General features: G+C 40.2%; 1 protein-coding gene across 9 annotated transcripts in view; it reads left to right on the top strand.

The window, feature by feature from the left end:
• RASGRP2 (RAS guanyl releasing protein 2) overlaps positions 1-22,509 on the top strand; it is a 179,143-nt gene that overhangs the window by 112,104 nt on the left and 44,530 nt on the right. For all 9 annotated transcript variants that reach the window (XM_056527439.1, XM_056527436.1, XM_056527433.1 and 6 more), the window contains exons 9-10: positions 7,879-8,160; positions 15,125-15,202. In XM_056527439.1, the coding sequence (XP_056383414.1) occupies positions 7,879-8,160; positions 15,125-15,202 (360 nt within the window). The remainder of the gene's footprint in view (positions 1-7,878; positions 8,161-15,124; positions 15,203-22,509) is intronic.

Raw genomic sequence — 22,509 nt, 5'->3', positions numbered from 1 at the left:
AGATCGCAGCGGGTGTCAGAAATTACACTCGCTGCAATCTATTAATGCAGGTAATACAGCTTCCAGCATGGAGCAGAGTGTACTGCATGTTGGGAGAAGAAGTACCTGCACGTAAGAAGAGATCACAGTGGGTATCACTACTGACACCCGCTGCAATCGTCCTGTCTATAGCAGAGATGGAGCGGCTGTATACATGGCTCGCATACCTGCTCTGTACTCCGGCCACTCATTCATAGTTTCCTCAGAGCTGTGATTGGCTGCAACCATCCGGCCAATCACAGCTCTGGGCAGACGGAAAATATGAACGGCCAGTGATGTGAATAGAACATCACTCAGAGTACAGAGCAGAGGGGCGAGCGCTGTATAGAGCCGCTCCATCTTTGCTATATAATGGACGATCGCATCGGGTGTCAGGACTGACACCCGGGGCGATATGTCTATAGTACAGGTACTACTACTCCCATCATGGAACAGTGTGTTCCATGCTGGGAGTAGTAGTACTACATAAAAAATGTGGGGGGGGGGGGAAGAGAAAAACAAGTTAAACACACACACTTATATAAAATATAAAAATTTTGTTAGAAAAAATAAACATTTAGTTAAATACATTTTTACATCCCTACTGCATTCTTTCAACTATTTTGTAAAAAAAAAAACGCCAAAGGGGCCAAGAAAGGCAAATTCCACACAAAGGTAAAAACGCAAGAAAAAACGCCAAAATGCAGGGAAAAACTGTGGTAGTTTTTCTGGCGTTTTTTCTGGCATTTTTAAGCCAAAAAAATAAGAGGGCAAAAATCTCAACGGAGTCCTAGCCTTATTCTCAAAGTCTGTGAATTCCCGATAAAACATTCAGCATCCCAATGAATGTTGCGCATATGCTCAGAATTTATCACAGATTTTCCCCACTGACTTCAATAAATGAGTCAAAATCAGCAACAAATCCACCCAAAAAAAAATTTCATGAATGGGAATTTTGCTGCAAAATTGCTGCCAATTTTAGCACATTTAAAAAAAAAAAAATATTTACATCTTCTGCACTTAAAGGATAGTAGATAAGATCTCTGTGCAGCACCCGGAAAACAGTATGTTTAGAACACTTTATTTAAAATACACCACCTGCACCAAAAATGTTCACCACTGTGGATTTACCTCTCGAAAATTTACACCTTTTGGGTACATTCCCACATGGCGTATTTGCTGCGTATTTGCTGCTGCGTATTTTATTTTCTCTGTTGAAGTCAATGGGTAGGAAAATACGCAGCACCAAATACGCAGCAAATACGCAGCAAAATACGCCGTGTGGGAACGTACCCTTTCGGACCCATTTGAATGCCGTAAGGTTCAGTTTTTGGAGCTCATAGCATAAGATATATTTATTTATTTACATGAACTACTCCAAATGTTTATAGCATCTTTAGTATAGCTCTGTATAACAATGTAAAAAAACATTGCAGAGGAGACTATGCTTATCCGGCCAAATCATTGGGAATTAATTACATGGATAATGACCTAAAGCATTGATCTTAGCTGCCGACAAAGTGGATAGACAATAACTGAGTGTGAGTTGTGCAATGACCCTGTCAGTCACGTGATCTAAATCCAAATGAACATCTTTTGGATGTACTAGACCATCACATTGGATTGTGCAACCAGGAGAACAAAGATGATTTGTTTCCTAACCTACAAATTCGGAAGGGTTTTGTATTGTCCACAATCACCATCAAAATCATAGCGGTTTTCTATTATTGTGATTCCATTACAAAGTGAAAATGTTAATAATAGTAGACTCTCCCAATAGTGGACACTTTTTCTTTTTCCTAAAAGTATCAGCTATTGGGGAAAAAAGGCTCAAAAATCTCTGAATACTGTATCAGAGTATAATTACCTATCAAACACAATAAAAAGTAATATTATAAAGAAATAATTGTAATAAGGCTTTAAAAGAAAACAACTCAACAATTGAATCATTTATTTAAAGGGGTACTCCGGCGCTAAGACATCCTATCCCCTATCCTAAGTATAGGGGATAAGATGCCTGATCGCGGGGGTCCCCCGTGATCTTGCACGCAGCACCCCATTAGAATCAGTCCCCGGAGCGTGTTTGCTCCGGGTCTGATTACTGGCGATCACGGGGACAGAGCGTTGTGACGTCACGGCTCCGCCCTATGTGATGTCTGTTACTGTTACTCCAGGTGGCGTGGCTATGGTGCAGTGAGGGACCCATTGCTGAACAATGTAATAAACCTAGTATTAGTTCACATCAGTTCAGTTACAGGACGTGTTTCGGCAGCCTTCCTCAGCTGTCAAGACTGTTGAGTAAAGTCATTGTGCCAAAACCCATCCTTTAACTGTACTATGACCTGATGTGAATAAATACTACGATAATTGTTTTTTTTTATACTACCACATGCACCACCCCCACTACTTTAATGTACCACTTAAAGGGGTAGTCCAGTGGTGAAAAACTTATCCCCTATCCTAAGGATAGGGGATAAGTTTGAGATCACGGGGGGTCCGACCGCTGGGGCCCCCTGCGATCCCTCTGTACAGGGCCCCGGCTCTCCGGCCAGATAGCGGGTGTCCACCCCCGCACGAAGCGGCGGCCGACACACCCCCTCAATACATCTCAATGGCAGAGCCGGAGATTGCCGAAGGCAGTGCTTCGGCTCTGCCATAGAGTTGTATTGAGGGGGCGTGTCGGCCGCCGCTTCGTGCGGAGGTCGACACGCCCCCTTCCCGCGGGCTGTCGGGGCTCCGTACAGGAGATCGCAGGGGGCACCAGCGGTCGGACCCCCCGCGATCTGCAACTTATCCCCTATCCTTAAGATAGGGGAGAAGTTGGTTACCACTGGGTCACCACTGGACTACTCCTTTAATTGGCAATCAGACTGGACAGCAGCAGACCTCCCAGGACATTGAGACAGCCCCTGAAATCTGTGACTGCGTCTGGTCTGTTTACTTTCTGTTCGAAGACCCTGTTGGAAAAGAATTGACTACCTGGCTATTCCATGTTCAGGGAGACACTTTCATTGTTTGTGGTGTTCTTCAATACTTTTGGTATGATTTTTGAAACGTTGAAATTTTTTTGCAAATTGTAGCATACTGTACATATGATGTTTTTGTCAGATGTTTTCTATAAGTTTCTCTATAGAATATAAAAGATGGCAGAAAAAAGGAAAAAAAATTATCAGAATACAAAACAATGTTTGAGTTACAAAAAAGCCGTAAACAACTACAGTATGTATGAAAGAAGCCAAAGGCTATCTTCACACAGCGGATATGTTTTCCCGGAAAACAAATGCTGAAATTCTGCGGGTGCCAGACAATGCCTGTCCAAGCGGATTCTGTCGAAAGAACTATCATGCCAATTATTTTGGTGGAGGCTATAATTGGGATTTCTACAGCAGATAATTCAGCATTGTGTGCATGCAGCAGAATCCCATTGAAAGCAATAGGACTCTGATGCAATGGAATTTTCAAGCTGACTTTTTCCGCTAACTTTTTCCGATAACATGGCTTAAATATATATGCTGCAGATTCTCTGCTGTTAAGTCAATGAAAAAACTGCAGCAGAAAATCCCCAGTATATAGCACATGTGAACATACTCTAAGTGGGTGTTCTCTAAATGAGTAGGAACCATTTTGACCTATCTTCCCTGTACTTATCTGACCTTCTGTTTCACCTTTTTACTTCTATGCAGACATAAGTTGGAGGAGCCAGGCGTTGGACTACTATCTATAAAACATATCCTCAAAAGACCAACAAACTGTGTTCTGTATATTAACTTACTGCTCTGATGTGTACATGTGAATATATTTACCACTGGACATTTTTGGGCTTACATTGAGACATGGTTAGGGGTGTGAGTTCCTTGGGCTTGGGCCCAAGGAACTCACCCCCCCCCCAACCACGTCTCAATGGAAGCCCAAATTAAGATTCTCCAAGGAGAATCTATTCTTTCTCCTTTTTGTCCCCTCCCCAGAGGAGTATATTACAGTCTTACTTCAGCAATTGTAATACTGCCATCAACTTCTAATGTTGTGTACAAAAATTAAATGTACAATGTAGTGACCATTCATTAGATTGTACATTAAATTTTTGTACACAACATTAGAAGTTGATGGCAACATTACAATAGCTGAAGTAAGACTGTAATATACTCCTCTGGGGAGGGGACAAAAAGGGGAAAGAATAGATTCTCATTAAAGGCTTTCCCCAATGCCTATTTCAATTGACTTAATAGGGGTAAAATTGCAGAACAAAACTAACTAAACAAATAACATTCATACAATTTGGGAATCCTCTGTTAACGGCTAAAACAAGCCTATTTTGTTAGTTTATTAGCTTTTTTTAGTTGTTTCCCATTCCCATCCATAGTTAAAAATATTCTGTTTTGTCTATGTCCAAGGTGGAGCATGCTCCTGTTTTAGTTATGAGGATTAAACTAAGATTAAATAGATAAACAACAGATCAAGTGTAAATTCAGTGCAAACTGAATAAAATCTATGAGGAAATGCGTCTGATAGAGCAGATTTCGAATCCAAATAAAAGTGTTTTCTCTTGTTATATGAATATACATCAAGAACAGATCTCGTCCTGCGTCATTTTCTTTTCTTTAAAATGCAAGTCCCAAGTTTAAAGGGATACTTCGGTGGAATTATTTTTTTTAAATCAACTCACGCTAGAAAGTTAAACAGGTTCATAAATTACTTCTATTTAAAAATCTTAAAGGAGTACTCTGGTGCAGAGTATTCCTGCTCCGTCCTGCCCGGGCTGCAAAATAAATGAAAATAAACCATCTCTCACCTTCCTGGGTTCCCGCGGAGCGCCACTACAGCTGATCGGTCCTCCGGTCCATCCTCTTCATACTTCCATGTGTAACGAAATGTCACATGGCGCTCAGCCTATCGCCGGCCGCCGCGATGTCCTGTCTAGGCCCATAATAGGCTGAGCGCTATGTGATGCTTCGTTACACACGGAAGTATGAAGAGGATGGACCGGAGGATCGATCAGCTGTAGTGGCGCTCCGCGGGAACCCAGGGAGGTGAGTGATGGTTTATTTTAATTTATTTTGCAGCCCGGGCAGAATGAAGCAGGAATACTCTACACCAGAGTACTCCTTTAATCCTTTAATCCTTCCAGTACTTATCATCCGCTGTATGCTCAACAGGAAGTTTTTTCCTTTTTGAATTTCCTTTCTGTCCATGTCAGGAACTGTCCAGAGCAGGATAGGTTTTCTATGGGGATTTGCTTGTACTCTGGACAGTTCCTGACATGAAAGTTCCTGACACAGAGAGCACTGTGGTCAGACAGAAAGGAAATTCAAAAAGAAGAAAACTTCCTGTGAAACATACAGCATTTGATAAGTACTGGAAGGGTTAACATTTTTTAATATAAGTAATTTACAAATCTGTATAACTTTCTGGTACCAGTTCATTTCAACTTTTCCACTAGAGTACCCCTTTAAGGCCCACGCGATATTCAGTGGGGAAAAACAGGCCAGGCTGGTCATACAGTAGCCAAGGCAGCCATACCACGCTCAGCAAAGTTCCATGCATGAGTCCAGTTTATCAGAAAAGGACTCATGCAGGGAGCTAAACTTTAATTATTAAAGGGGTACTCCGCTGCTCAGCATTTGGAACAAACTGTTCCGAATGCTGGAGTCGGTGGCGGGAGCTAGTGACATCATAGCTCCATCTCCTCATGACGTCACATCCGCCCCTTAATGCAAGTCTATGGGAGGGGGCATGACGGCTGCCACGCCCCCTCCCATAGACTTGCATTGAGGGGCGGGTATTATGTCATGAGGGGGGCGGGGCTATGACATCACGAGCTCCTGTCTCCAGCGTTTGGAACAGTTTGTTCCAAATGCTGAGCAGCGAAGTTCCCCTTTTAGGGGGTATAACCCTCTCAGACATTTATGGCATATCCACAGGACATGTCTTATAGATACGGGCACCACCTCTGAGACCTACCTCTATAGATTAGTGCCCATTCTGATCCTCGCCTGGTTGTGGAGACCAAGGTGGAGAAGATGAACAGCTGGTTGTTTTACTCTATTTCTATAATTCCCAAAGATGTGCATGAAAGGTGCGGAGCTGTTCATTGCTTTATTGGTTTATATTTGCTTGGCTCAATTATTCATTTATACATGAATAATGTAATTGCAGTGAAATAAATATAATATCTATATACAGTGGGGATCAAAAGTTTGGGCACCCCAGGAAAAAAATTGTATTAATGTGCATAACTAAGCCAAGGAAAGATGGAAACATCTCCAAAGGGCATCAAATTACAGATTAGACATTCTTATAATAATGTATACAAAAGTTAGATTTTATTTCCATCATTTACACTTTCAAAATAACAGAAAATAAAAAATGGCGTCTGCAAAAGTTTGGGCACCCTGCAGAATTTATAGCAGGTACTGCCCCCTTTGCAAAGCTGAGACCTGCCAGTGTCATGGATTGTTCTCAATCATCATCTGGGTAATGTCAATCTCAAAGGTTTTAAATGCCCAGACTCATCTGACTTTGCCCCAACAATCAGCACCATGGGTAAGCAGTTGTCTAGAAATCTGAAACTGAAAATAGTTGACGCTCACAAAGCTGGAGAAGGCTATAAGAAGATAGCAAAACATTTTCAGATGTCAATATCCTCTGTTTGGAATGTAATTAAGAAATGTCAGTCATCAGGAACAGTAGAAGTTAAAACAAGATCTGGAAGACCAAGAAAAATATCAGACAGAACAGCTCGCAGGATTGTGAGAAAAACAAATAAAAACCCACGTTTGACTGCACAATCCCTCCAGAAAGATCTGACAGACACTGGAGTTGTGGTACACTATTCTACTATAAAGAGATACTTGTACAAATATGGTCTTCATGGAAGAGTCATCAGAAGAAAATCTCTTCTACGTCCTCACCACAAAAATCAGCATTTGAACTTTGCAAATGAACAAGCCTGATGCATTTTGAAAACAAGTTCTGTGGACAGATGAGGTTAAGATTGAACTTTTTGGCCGGAATGAGCAAAGGTACGTTTGGAGAAGAAGGGGAACAGAATTTAATGAAAAGAACCTCTGTCCAACTGTTAAGCATGGGGGGTGGATCAATCATGCTTTGGGGTTGTATTGTAGCCAGTGGCACAGGGAACATCTCACGAGTAGAAGGAAAAATTGATTCAATAAAATTTCAGCAAATTTTGGATGCTAACTTGATGCCATCTGTGAAAAAGCTGAAGAGGATGGCTTCTACAAATGGATATTGATCCTAAACACACCGCGAAATCCACAGGGGATTACATCAAGAGGCGTAAACTGAAGGTCTTGCCATGGCCTTCACAATCTCTTGACCTCAACATAATTGAAAATCTATGGATAGACCTTAAAAGAGCAGTGCTTGACAGACAGCCCAGAAATCTCAAAGAACTGGAAGACTTTTGTAAGGAAGAACGGGCAAAGATACCTCAAACAAGATTTGAAAGACTCTTGGCTGGCTACAAAAAGTGTTTACAAGTTGTGATACTTGCCAAAGGGAGCAGTACAAGATATTAACTCTGCAGGGTGCCCAAACTTTTGTAGATGCCATTTTTTTGTTTTCTGTTATTTTGAAAGTGTAAATGATGGAAATAAAATCTAACTTTTGTTGACATATTATAAGAATGTCTAATCTGTAATGTGATGCCTCTTGGAGATTTTTCCATCTTTCTTTGGCTTCTTTATGCACATTAATACAAATTTTTACCTGGGAGGCCCAAACTTTTGATCCCCACTGTATTATTCCACATATTTGCTCCCCACTATAAAAATACATACGGTATGTAACTTAACAGCTGCTTTTTACTAAATCCTCTGCCTTCTTTTGTCTCATCACTAGGTCTATGATTCTCTTTTGGAGCTTCTTACCTCATCAGATAACTATGCCCGATACAGGCGCAGGTTTGCACTTTGTGAAGGTTTTCGTTTTCCTGCTTTGGGGGTGCACTTAAAAGACCTCATGGCATTGCATGTAGCACTGTCTGACTGGACGGACAAGGCCAAAGGTGCTATCAATGTCTCCAAAATGCGTCAGGTCTATAAGGTGGTTCATGAACTAACAGAAGCCCAAAGGTTGGAGCCTCCGGTGAAAGCAAACCATGATCTGCTGAACCTGTTAACGGTGAGTTATTCAAAAGAGAATAAAATGGTGGTAATACGGTCTAACCATCAAACATAAAATCTAGCATTATTGCAATTATTACCAGTTTTGCTAAAAAAATTATTATTTTTTATAATAAGAATTTTTTTTCTAGACTTTTTAATTGATGGCTTATCCTTACAATAGGTCATCACGAACTGTTTAATGTGAATCGAACAGCACCCATGTCGATCAGCTGTTTGACAGAGCCCCTGTATTCAGATGCACACTGAATGGAGGCAGAAGCTTTGAATCTGGTCACTATGTTGTGGCTGTGCTGGGTTACTGCATCTAAGCTCCAATTGAAATTAAAGGGGTACTCCGGTGGAAAACATTTTTTTTAAATCAGCTGGTGCCAGAGAGTTAAACAGATTTGTACTTCTGTGCAGATTTGATATTACTTCTATTTAAAAATCTTAATCCTTTCAGTACTTATCAGCTGCTGTATGCTCCTCATTTGAAGCTGCCTGATGAAGCTGCCTCATTTTTTTAATTTATTTATTTTCTGTCAGACCACAGTGCTCTCTGCTGACACCTCTGTCCATTTCAGTAACTGTCCAGAGCAGGAGAGGTTTGCAATGGGGATTTGCTTCTACTCCGGACAGTTCCTGACATGGACAGAGGTGTCAGCAGAGAGCACTGTGGTCAGACAGAAAATAAATAAATTAAAAAATTTGCAGTATACAGCAGCTGATAAGTACTGGAAGGAATACAATTTTTAAGTAGAAGTAATTTACAAACCATTTTAACTTTCTGGCACCAGCTGATTTAAAAAAATAGTTTTCCACCCGAGTACCCCTTTAATGGTGGGGTGATCTGCAGTAACTTGGCACGGCCGAGGATTCTGGTTCTGTCAACAATGTAAATCCGGGTGCAGTGGCTCTACCAAACAGCTGTACAGTGGAAGAGCCGGTTGTTGGCACACCAGTGGTCAGGTATTTATGGCCTATACTGAGGACAGGTCATCAGTTAAAAATCCCCCAAAAACCCTTTTAGGCTACTGTACCTATAGGGTTGGGTCACACGTGCTGTATTTTGCTGCATATTTTCTGCAGCTGATTTTACTACCCATTGACTTCAATGGGTAAGAAAATATGCAGTAGAAAATACGCAGCAAATATGCCACGTGTCACCCTACCCTTAAAGGAATTATCCAGTCTATAAAAATGGAATGCCTATCCCCTTGATAAGCCATCAATATTGGATTGGGAAGAATTCAACTCCTGGTACCCTACCCAATCAGCTGTTTACTTATGTACTTACCTGTGCTTGTCCTTGCAGTCACCAAACTTTTAATAGTAGTGTAAGAAATGTGGTCTATTCAAAGAGCTGATCATCAGGATTGCTGAGAGTCAGATCCCTGCCAATCTACTATGGATCTATAGAAAGAAAGGAAACAGAGCTCCATGGTGTAATAAAAGAGGGACCAAGATAAAGTGCAAAGGCTGCACAGCCGCTCACCTGAAATAGTTGTGTAGCACATACACAACAATGGTGAGCATGTACTATTGTGGTAATACAATAGTAGATAGAGGAATAGCTTCAATAGGAACGTCGGTTCCACGTGGCGCAGGACACAGGCAGTAACAGGTAAGTAAAAACAATGGTACTTTATTTTACCAGAATGCAACACGTTTCACTGCTACGGCAGCTTCATCAGGCATGAATGGAAACAGCAGGGTGGTAAATTTATCTTAGTAACAATTAGCCACGTCAGAGGGAGGACCCACACGGGCCAAAGAAAAACCAAAGAAATGCTTATGACAATAGAATCTATACAGATCTAAGAATGTGTGGTCTATACTAGTCATAGATGTTAATGTGAAAACAATAATAGATATGTAAAGAAACAAAACGAGGGGACACTGATGATAAAAACATGAGATTAATGATGAAAACAAAAAATAAAAATAATAATGATAAAAAAAGAAAGAAAAAATGTTAATGAGAAAGAAATTATTATAATGTGTAATAATAACAGTATCATGTTATTGTTGATATGGTGATACAGAAGAGCGTGTGCATAAAGATATCATATGTACATATCATTAATGTAAAAATACAGACAGAATCATTGTCTTAGGGAGTGACAATTAAATAAACATGTAGAAAAGATAATAATATAAAGAATAATAATTGAACATGATAAATAAGATATACATATATATAAGATATACAATAAATATATATACATATATATACAAGATCTACAATAAATAAATAAGATATACATATATACAAGATATACAATAATTAAATATACACATATACAAGATCTAAAATAAATAAATATGATATATATATATATATATATATATATATATATATATATGAAAAGTAACTATAATGAAGAAAACTGTGTATATAAAGAAAAAAATGCAGGCAGGAACGAGAAGACAGAAAATGGTCGGAAATCCTTCGCGGGCATTCACTATGGTCTTGTTCAGACCATGCAGTGTTAACATGGAAAGTGTGAAAATCCATTAGGATTCGCGATTAATGAGATATTGAAAGCAGTTAGGTTTATCTACTGGGATGGATTCCAGAACAACCAAGCATAAAGAGAACAGGTCATTCCTGTGGATGATGGTGAAGTGCCGTGAGACACTATGTAATGTGAACTGGTTTCTGATGTTGGACCGGTGTTTGGACATGCGGGAGCGTACAGTCCAACATACTGGAACTTGCAGCTACAGTAAAGTAGGTATATTGCATATTGGGTGTTACAATTTAGAGCTTGATTGATAAAGAAGGATTTTTTTGTGTACGTAGAAGAAAAAGTATTAACAAAGGGATCCATCATGTCACAACACAAACAGCGGCTTTTGTTGCACGGTGAACAACCAGGGTTAGTCAATGCTAATAAAAAATTATCAGTAACGTTATTTTTTAACCTATTGGGGGCTATCAGGTGTTGGAGATTTTTAGATCTTCTATAGGTGATGCCCGGTTTGGTGGGGACTACATCCTTGAGAATGGGGTCATTCAAAATAATATACCAATTTCATTTGAAGATGTTATATATTATGGGAGCTGCTCTATTGTGATTAGTAATGAAATTGTATTTAAACTGGTTACTGTCCTTTTTTATTTATTCTTTTGTTTTGCGGTTTACCATTATTTATATCTGTGGTGACTAAATTGATCTGTTTTTGAATTTTTACTTTATGATATGCTTGTGTTAATAAAGAAATAGGATAGCCTTTAGATAAAAAACAGTCTTTAAGAAGAGATGCTTGTACAGAAAAATCATGATCAGTGGTACAATTTTTACGGACTAAGATATTGTCCATAAGGTACTCCTTTGAGCCAACTAGGGTAGTGAGTGCTATTATAATTTAAGAAGCTATTCACATCTACGGATTTAAAGTGAGTTCTGGTCTGGATACTTCCCGCTTGATTCATAATTGCTAAGTCTAAAAAATGAATACTAACAGATGAAAAACTTAGAGTAAATTTTAATCCCCATGTATTAGAATTTAAAAAAGAAACAAAATTGTGAGCTTGGTTTTCAGTGCCTGTCAATAAAAAGAAGAAATCATCTTATGGGGGCATTTGAAGCCCTCCACATCTGATCTATTCACCCCACATATTTTTTTCCCGCCGATACATTGATGATTTATTCTTTTTATGGATAGGCACCGAAAACCAAGCTCACGATTTTGTTTCTTTTTTAAATTCTAATAGATGGGGATTACAATTTACTCTAAGTTTTTCACCTGTTAGTATAAATTTTTTAGACTTAGAAATCATGAGTCAAGCGGGAAGTATCCAGACCAGAACTCACTTTAAATCCGTAGATGTGAATAGCTTCTTAAATTATAATAGCGCTCACTACCCTAGTTGGCACAAAGGAGTACCTTATGGACAATATCTTAGAGTCTGTAAAAATTGCACCACTGATCATGATTTTTCTACTCAAGCATCTCTTCTTAAAGACCTTTTTTTTATCTAAAGGCTATCCTATTTCTTTATTAACACAAGCATATCATAAAGTTAAAAATAAAAAACAGATCAATTTAGTCACCACAGATATATATAACGTAACCAGTTTAAATACAATTTAATTACTAATCACAATAGAGCAGCTCCCATAATATATAACATCTTCAAACGAAATTGGCATATTATTTGGAATGACCCCATTCTCAAGGATGTAGTCCCCACCAAACCGGGCATCACCTATAGAAGGTCTAAAAATCTCCAAAACCTGATAGCCCCCAATAGGTTAAAAAATAACGTTACTGATAATTTATCATTAGCATTGACTAACCTTGGTTGTTCACTGTGCAACAAAAGCCGCTGTTTGTGTTGGGACATGATGGATCCCTTTGCTAATACTTTTTCTTCTACGTACACAAAAAAATCCTTCTTTATCAATCAAGTCCTAAATTGTAACACCCAATATGCAATATACCTACTTTCCTGTAGCTGCAAGTTGCAGTATGTTGGACTGTACGCTCCCGCATGTCCAAACACCGGTCCAACAGAAACCAGTTCACATTACATAGTGTCTCACAACACTTCACCATCATCCATAGGAATGACCTGTCCGCATTACGCTTAGTTGTTCTGGAATCCATCCCAGTAGATAAACCTAACCGCTTTCAATATCTCATTAATCGCGAGTCCACTTAAACACTGCATGGTCTGAACGAGACCATAGAGAATGCCCGCTAATGATTTCCCACCATTCTCTGTCCTCTCGTTCCTACCTGCATTTTTTTCTTTATATACACAGTTTTCTTCATAATAGTTACTTTTCATATATATATATATGTATATCTTATTTATTTATTGTAGATCTTGTATATATATGTATATATATTTATTTTATATCTTGTATATATGTATATCTTATTTATTATTTTCGATTATTATTCTTTATATTATAATTTTTTCTACATGTTTATTTAATTGTCACTCCCTAAGACAATGCTTCTGTCTGTATTTTTTACATTTATGACATGTACATATGATATCTTTATGCGCACACTCTTCTGTATCTGCATATCAACAATTACATGATACTGTTATTGGTGCACATTATAATAATTTCTTTCTCATTAAAATTTTTTCTTCCTTTTTATCATTATTATTTATATTTATTTATTTGTTTTCATCATTAATCTCATGTTTTTATCATCGGTCTCCCCTCGTTTTGTTTCTTTACATATTTATTTTTGTTTGCACATTAATATGTATGACTAGTATAGACCGCATATTCTTAGATCTCTATAGATTCTATTGTCATAAGCATTTATTCGGGGGTTTTTTTTGGCCCGGTGAGTCCTCCCTCTGACGTGGCTAATTGCTACTAAGATAAATTTGCCACCCTGCTGTTTCCATTCATGCCTGATGAAGCTGCCGTAGCAGTGAAACACGTTGCATTCTGGGAAAATAAAGTACCTTTGTTTTTACTTACCATTTACTGCCTGTGTCCTGCGCCACGTGGAACTGGCGTTCCTATTGAAGCTATTCCTCTATAAATCTACTATGGATGGTCTATCCCTAAGATCTTTGCCCTTTTTTCGAAAATATTTTGCAGTCTGGATTACCCATTTGACACATTCTGCAGCTGATTTTTATTAATGTATAAATATTCAATGTGATGACATGATATGGCCATTTGTTTAAAGAGGGTTTCCAGGCAAATGTAACACTTAACCCTATGCCTTCCTGAGCGATAAAAGACAAAAGAAAGCATACTTACTTCCCCCACTCCAGCCTACTCCTGCTGTCAGATATACTGGTTCCCAATGTGGTCCTGTTCTATCAGCTTCTGATGACATCCCACTACTGCTCTATCAGTGTTGGCTGAGCAGGGAGCAAGACGTCATCATAAGGAGGAAGAACAGGAGCACATTGAGAACTGGAAGATCGTACTGGAAGATCATCCTTCAGGGAGGCTATCCAGGGCTAGCAGGGGCGCTCAGAGTGCCCCTGCTAGCCCTGGATAGCCTCCCTGTGGGACGAAATTGTGAATTAAAATAGCCACAGGAATGGTGAGTGCCCGCTCTATTGCAACTTATGTTACTTTGAATACCTCGTATTTCATGGAGCCAAACATCGCCAATATGGATTTGAACATAAATAGTTACGGCCGGTGTGTTCCAGTGCATGACATTCTGGTGCCTGCAATAGGCATTATACAGTATCTGGTGCCCTCAGAATATCTCTATGCATGTCTCTTAGGCTGTGTTCACACAGTCAGTTTTTTTATTGCAATTATTGAATTCAAAGCCAGGAACAGATCATAAATGGAGGACACTTCTAAACTGGGACGTGAACAGGTTGACTAGAAAGAGGGCTTGAGCCCCTGCCCTTTGGTGTTACTCCTGAAAGTGCCCTTGGCAGTCTGGCATTATTATGTGGACGTTTCTATAAATAATTATGGGAAGTGCCCTTTTTTTTCAGTTCAGCCCCTGCCCCCCAAAATGTCTGTGCTTGTCCCTGCTTATAAAGAAAAGACAGATTCCATGTGTTTTTTGATCCATTCCTGACTTTTAATTAAAAACCTCTACGTGTGAACACAGCCTAACTCTTAGAAACCTTTGTGTGAAATGCCAGTGTTAATACATCTTCCCCATTATTCTTTCGGACTAACACTTCTTCCTTAAATTAACTCATCATTAGGAAACCTTAAGACGTGACAGCCACCCAAAACTCAATATGGATTTCAATGTATTGGTTAATAACTGTTGGCACCTAATAAATTAAGCCGGCTGTTTGATATTTTCCTTTGGCAAAAGCTAACTGGCAACGACTGAAACGCAGAACTTTCACAGCCATATTTTCACTTATCTGGAGAAACTATGGGAGGGAAATGCAGAAAAAAATTATTGTAGGTTTTATTAATGAGCTTAGTTTCAAATAGTTGAATAAACTTTTCTTGTGAAATGAAATATTTGACCTTTTTGATTCTGTATTTTCTGTACCTCTGTAGGTTTCACTGGATCAGTATCGATCAGAAGAAGAGATTTACCAGCTGTCTCTTCAAAGAGAACCAAGGGCACGTACATCGGTAAGATGTTAGCATTAGGTCCTATTAAATTCATTGTCCCGTTCCCTCTATTTAGATAGGCATAATGAGGTTGCATTTTAGCATTCGTATTACTGCTAAAATACCTATACCCCTGTTGTTTTACTAAACTAGCCTTAGATAACCTTCGAAATCTATGATGGTCAACGTACAGTTCATTAGAACCATATGAGGTCCAGTTGTTGCAGCCGTAATACAGACACTAAATTTTAACCCAATGTGGTGTGCCATGGGGGTGCGATGTGAGGTGTATGGGGCAGATGTTGTAGCCCAGGGGCAGATGGTGTTAACCCCTAAATGTTCATGACGCCAGGGCGAGGTTTTACTGGGAACCACCTGAACGGTAGCATCCGCTAGTCCTTGTTAGGCAGGGCAAATTAGAGTCCAAGGCCAGGTCAGGGTTAACGGTAGCTTTACTGAGGTAGACAGATGTTACAGTCTTTACAGCTAGGCCAGGATCCAAGAGAGGTGACCAGTAACACAGGGGACCTCGCAGCTTGCCTGGACTTGCAGTGACTTTGACAGACTTTAGGAAAGCCACGCTGACTATAATAGACTTGACTTGACTGAAGATAGTGACAGCAGACAGAGAGGACTTGACTTGCTGACCTGTGGCTGTAATTTAGGCTTGAGGCCTCCAGATGTGCTGGACACTGGCTCTGAGACATCTGGACTGGACTTGACCTCAGCAGAGAGCAATGAATGATCAAAGAGAGAGAATGCAGCTCCTCCCTTCCTTATAAAAGGGGGCTGAGCAAGGAGCTTATAGGCTAGCTGTAGGTCATCTGGTCACCTGGTGCTCTCTGGGTAACAAAACATGTGACAACTATGATCATGCGATCAATAACCATGTGACCATATCAAAGGTCCTTTACACACAACATACAATTAATTACATTATGTGGGTACAATGCAGGTGAGCTCTGGGGACGTGCAGGGACTCAAGCTGACAGGACTGTGAGATGCATATCCTGTGCTGGGACATCACACTAATGATGACAAGGACTTAGTTTTACCTCTGTATAAATCATTAGTCAGACCACATATGGAGTATTGTGTCCAATTTTAAGCACCTGTAAATAAGGACATGGCTGAACTGCAGAGGGTGCCGAGGAGGGCGACAAAGATAATTCATGGTATGGGAGGATTACAGGACCAAGACAGGTTATCAAGTTTGGGGTTCTTTAGCTTGGAGAAAAGACGTCTTAGGGACGATCTGATCACAATGTACAAATATATGAATGGACAGTATAGAGATCTTTCTAGTGATCTTTTTTATACCTAGACCGGTAACCATGACAAGGGGGCATCCTCTACATCTAGAGGAAAGAAGGTTTCACCATCATCACAGACAGAGATTCTTTACTGTAAGAGCAGTGAGACTCACTAAACAAGTTCAAGGGGGCCTGGATGTTTTTCTGGAAAAATATAATATTTCAGGTTATGAATACTAGATTTATTGGGGATAGAACCTTGATCCAGTGATTTATTCTGATGTCTTATTGGAGTCAGGAAGGATTTTTTTTTCCTGGCATCTACCTTATAGGGGATTTACCTTCCTCTGAGTCAACATAGTAGATTTATGGATTGCTTTGATAGACTCTTGTCTTTTTTCAACCTTATCATCTATATAACTATGGCTGAAGAAATCAATTGACACTATGCTCACAGTATAATTAGATATACAGTGATCCCTCAACTTACAATGGCCTCAACATACATTAGTTTCAACATACAATGGTCTTTTCTGGACCATTGTAAGTTGAAACCAGACTCAACATACAATGTACAGACAGTCCAGATCTGTGAAACGTGTCAATGAACTGAACTGACCAATCAGAATGGGCATTCACTGGTAAAACTCCTGTATTACTAAAATGTATGCACTGCCTGGTGTCTGGCTGTGCCCCCCTACAGTACAGGGAGGTATTACATGTTCTATAATACTCTACCTGGGCCAGGATTAGCTGCTTCTCTGGACACCAGGTGAGGGAGGCCCCATGTTACTTTTTTAGGACACTGTGTGTTCTGTACAGGACCCCGAAGAAGCTCCTGTCCTCTACATAGACCAGTGCTTCCCAAGCAGGGTGCCCCCAGCTGTTGCAAAACTACAACTCCCAGCATGCCCGGACAGCCTTTGGCTGTCCGGGCATGCTGGGAGTTGTAGTTTTTCAACAGCTGTAGGCTCCCTGCTTGGGAAACACTGACATAGACAGTAATTTACAGCTCCCAGCAGATCTTTATTACTTTTATATGTAATGACTTGCTTTCTCTATATTATTTATATACTTATTTTTATTTAATTCTCACTTTTTCCTATTTTTGGATGACATTTTGGTGCCATTAGAACCAATTACCAGGTTTCCATAGAGTTCTGGTCTCAACATACAATGGTTTCAACATACAATGGTCGTCCCAGAACCGACTAATATTGTAACTTGAGGGACCACTGTATATGTTTTTTGTCTTTAGGACTATACTGGAATATTATGCAATGTGAGCCAACATATATGGGCTATTATAACCATAAGACTTGCCACCCTATCATGCTGACTTTGAGGGTTATAGAGCTGTAAGGTTTATGTCTAGTGTTGAATAACTACATTACAATCAACTGTGTTGCTTTTATTTAAAGGGTACCTCTCATCAAATAAACTTTTGATATATTTTAGATTAATGAATGTTGAATAACTTTCCAATAGCATGTTCATGAAAAATATGCATCTTTCTATTGTATTTTTCCCGATCAGTCCTGTCAGCAAGCATTTCTGACTCATGCTGGAGTCCTAAACACTCAGAGCTGCCAGCCTGCTTTGTTCACAGTCAAACAGGCTGTGAACAAAGCAGGCTGGCAGCTCTGAGTGTTCTCCTTTGTGAACAAAGCAGACCGGCAGCTCGTAGTGTTTAGGACTCCAGCATGAGTCTGAAATGCTTGCTGCCAGGACTGGTAGGGAGACCCCTAGTGGTCTTTCTTCAAAGTGGAAAATTAAATAGAAAGAAGCATATTTTTTAATAACATGAAATTGTAAAGTTATTCTGCATACATTAATCTATAATATATCAAAAGTTTTTTTGATGAGAGGTACCCTTTAATGTTATTTTAAAATCCCACGTTTACACAGTACAGATTTCTATTTGTCTATAGAACATCATTCTACCTCTATTATCCTGTGATCCTTGGTGCATATCTGCTACAGTAGTTTGCAGCAATTTAGAAGACAGAACATCTCTGTATAGAAGACAGAACATCTCTGTTCTTTTTTTAGGTACACTGATAGGTAGTGTTGAGCGGCATAGGCCATATTCGAATTTGCGATATTTCGCGAATATATGGACGAATATTCGGCATATATTCGCTAAATTCGCATATTCGCAATATTCAAGGATTATTTTCGCCTATGCGAAAATTCGCGCATGTGAAAATTAGCATATGCGAAAATTAGCATATACAAAAATTCGCATATGCGAAAAATTAGCATATGCGAAAAAATTCGCACGACAGTCTCACACAGTAGTATTAGAGTCTTCTTTACACCACACAAGCTGGAAGCAGAGAGGGATGATCACTGTGATGTGTACTGTGAAAAAAAAACAAAACGAATATTCGTAATTACAAATATATAGTGCTATATTCGCGAGCAACACTACTGATAGGTAGCATTTGGCCTGAACATGAAACATTTTCTGTATAATCTATATCTCACATCATGACACAAATAATACAAACAGTGTAAAGAATTGCTGAAATTCTGCATGAAAACATGAAGCATCTAGGCCTGTAATGACATAGTACTTTAGGTTAAAAAGACATACGCCTGTCAGGTGAAATCTTTTATCCTGAAATAAATCCACTATTTGATCCACTGGAGGATAAAGATAGAGAAAGCAAAGCTTAGTTCAGCTTGTCTTAAAAGGAGAACATTTCACCCTGATCCCATGCTGGCACTTGGACAGATCTTTGGATCAACACATTGTATTGTATTATAGTCTGTATTGTTAGGAAAATATTCAGGCATGTGCAGTTCTTGCCAGTACCGAATCTTGTGGCTGTGCGTACCTTGGTTTCGTAACAGATTATTCTGCATAGTCTCAAGGCATCTTCTTCACCTGCGGTGGGCGGCCTCGTGTTTTCTGAATCCTGAATGTTCAAACTTATTGAATTGTTTTTTTGCCATTACAATATATTTACAGGGCTCGAGTCCTGCAGGAACACACAGGAACGGCGTTCCTTTGCTTTTTCCAGAGGAGGAATGCCGTCCCTATTACACTAGTCCTGCAGGACCGGCCTCTGAATTATTCTTACCCTCCCTCCGTCTCCTACCCTGGCCCGGACTGCTAGATGCTGGAGATGTAGGACCTGTGATGATGTCACCATCATATGTTAGGGGCGGAGCTTAGCTGTGGAGGAGAGGGAAGATCGTGGTTGAAGGACCTGTGTGATGCTGTGGAGGAGGTGGGGCTGAGCTGAAGGAGAGGTCGCATGTCACCTACGGTGTCCATTTTAGGACAACATCAGCCGTCAAGCTGTATCTCGCTCATCCTTCAGCCAATACGGCGTCCTGCCTCCTCTTTCCTCTTTCAGGCATCAGCCAAAACCTTTGTTATCCTTAAGTCTGTCATATCTCAGATGAAAATGAAAGTGCTGAGTCAGCAGAGCTTCGGCAGACCTGCTAGCACAGACAGTGTGCGATTGGCTGCCAGCACAGATACTGTGATTGGTTGATGGGAGCGTAGGTGTGTGCAGTCCCGCTCCTCTCATGTACCCAGCTTTTCCCGATTCCTGCAAAACAAACCTACGCTCTCAGCTTTTCCCCTATTCCTGCAAAACCTACAGTTAAGTACTCAGCTGTAGGTTTATCAGGAATTGTTAAAAGCTGAGTACATAACTGTAGGTTTTTCAGGAATCGGGAAAAGCTGAGTACATAACTGTAGGTTTTGCAGGAATCGGGAAAAACTGAGTACATAACTGTAGGTTTTGCAGGAATCGGGAAAAACTGAGTACATAACTGTAGGTTTTGCAGGAATCGGGAAAAGCTGAGTACATAACTGTAGGTTTTGCAGGAATCAGGAAAAGCTGAGTACATAATTGTAGTTTTTGCAGGATCAGGAAAAGCTGAGTACACAACTGTAGGTTTTGCAGGAATAGGGGAAAAGCTGAGAGCGTAGGTTTGTTTAGCAGGAATCGGGAAAAGCTGGGTACATGAGAGGATTAGGGTTTGTAAGGAAGTGTGTCTAAACAGTGGAGCGGGACTGCACACCCCTACGCTACCATCAACCAATCACAGTATCTGTGCTGGCAGCCAATCACACACTGTCTGTGCTAGCAGGTCTGCCGAAGCTCTGCTCTGCTGACTCAGCACTTTCGTTTTCGTCTGAGGCATGAGAGAGTTTAGGTTGACAAAGGTTTTGCCTGACGCCTGATGTAGGAGGCGGGACGCCGTTTTGGCTGAAGGATGAGCGAGGTACAGCTGACGGATGATGCTGTCCTAAAATGGACACCATAGTGGAGGTTTGTGACAGTATGTCACCCCAGTAGTAAGGAGATTACATGTGGAGTAGGTTTGTTACAGTGTGTCACTCTTATACTCCGTAGGCAGCTGTATGCCTGTGGCCTGTAAGAATCCTTGACCCGTGCAGAATGTCAAGTTTTAGCTTGGACATTTTCGTTTTTTGTTTTTTTTTCCCGCAAACTGTGGGATGTATTCGAAATCTTGGGTGAGTTCCCACACTTTTTTTTTTCAGGACTTGACCCCTGTATATATATATCACAGAAAAAGCAGTGGCACTCCAAGTGGTGGAAGAAAGTGTTCTTTATTCTCTCCCGAGTGAAGCTACGTTTCGGCAACCTCACGTCGCCATTTTCAAGCCGAAGGCTTGAAAATGGCGACGTGAGGTTGCCGAAACGTAGCTTCACTTGGGAGTGAATAAAGAACACTTTCTTTCACCACTTGGAGTGTCAATGCTTTTTCTTTGAATATAGTCTTGTATCCCGGACCCTGATTAACAGCGGCAGGCACCCGGGCGAGTGCTGCTTTCTTGGAGTATTATATATATTATATATATGCACACATTTGCTGCCTATGTAAACAGGGGAAATCTAGATGCTCCTTTAAAAATTTTATTGGTTTCATATTCACGAGTTTCCAGCTCCTTCCTCCGTGAGAGCCCAGTGCCGGCGGCAGTGAGTGTCGCCGGTGGCGGGCAGGGGTAGTGGCAGGTCAGCAGGAAAACACACGGTCAGTGGTCTCCACTCCAAATCTACTTGCTGCCACTGCCAGTAACCGTGAAGTAGCCAAGCAGCCAGTTCAGCAGGTATGTAAATGTGCTCAGACTCAGAAGTCATAAGTACATAACTGGATGAATGGTCATGAATCATTATTTTAAAATGCTGCCAGCCTGAGCCCAAATGTGTTTATATACTCAGTCTTAGACTTTTCCAATGATGAATTATATGGAACATTCATTATTGTTAAAGGGATTATCCAGTGAAAACTAACTTCTCCCTTATCAACTTAATAGGGGATAAGTAGCTGATCGTGAGGGGTCCGTCCAAAGCTTTTCCATTTCGTGTCTCCACCCTTTGCATGCCTGCGTTATGTGATACTGACAATAGCCCTCATCTTCATGACATTGTCAAAAAGTGGAGCAAGGATAACATTAAAATGATGCCCCTTCCCTCCTGAAAATGTTTCTGTGGACCCCCATGGTCTCACATTTAGGACTGAAGCAAGAGCATCCTTGCAGACATGCATACAGTATATCAGTAGGGACTCATTAGGGTTATAGGTTGAACTTGATGGACTCTGGTCTTTTTTCAACCTTATTAACTATGTTACTATATAGTAAAATAATTTCATCTTAATATATATATATATATATATATATATGCATATATGCATATACAATAGAAAGGAACTGCTGCAGCACTCCAAAATAATGGTGAAATAACACTGGGTTTATTCCATCCAAACAGATGCAACGTTTTGGTCGCCCAATGCAGCATGCTTGAAAATGGCCGCAATGGGCGACCAAAACGTTGCATCTGTTTGGTTTGGATGGAATAAACCCACTGTTATTTCACCATCATTTTCGAGTGCTGCAGTTCCTTTCTATTGTCTATAGTAGAGCAATGGTCAGCACTATCTGAAAGGTGGTGGTGCACGAGGAAAAAAGTAATGCAATATAATAAAGGAGTTCCCAGCACTCACCGATGCAAGTAATTGATATTTTATTGTATATCCAAGTCACAGGACGCAGAGGAAGGCTAAGTGCCGAAACGCGTCCCGTGA

Source organism: Hyla sarda, chromosome 6 (assembly GCF_029499605.1).
Source record: "Hyla sarda isolate aHylSar1 chromosome 6, aHylSar1.hap1, whole genome shotgun sequence".
Lineage (NCBI taxonomy): Eukaryota > Metazoa > Chordata > Amphibia > Anura > Hylidae > Hyla > Hyla sarda.
This window is presented reverse-complemented; position numbering and strand designations above follow the sequence as displayed.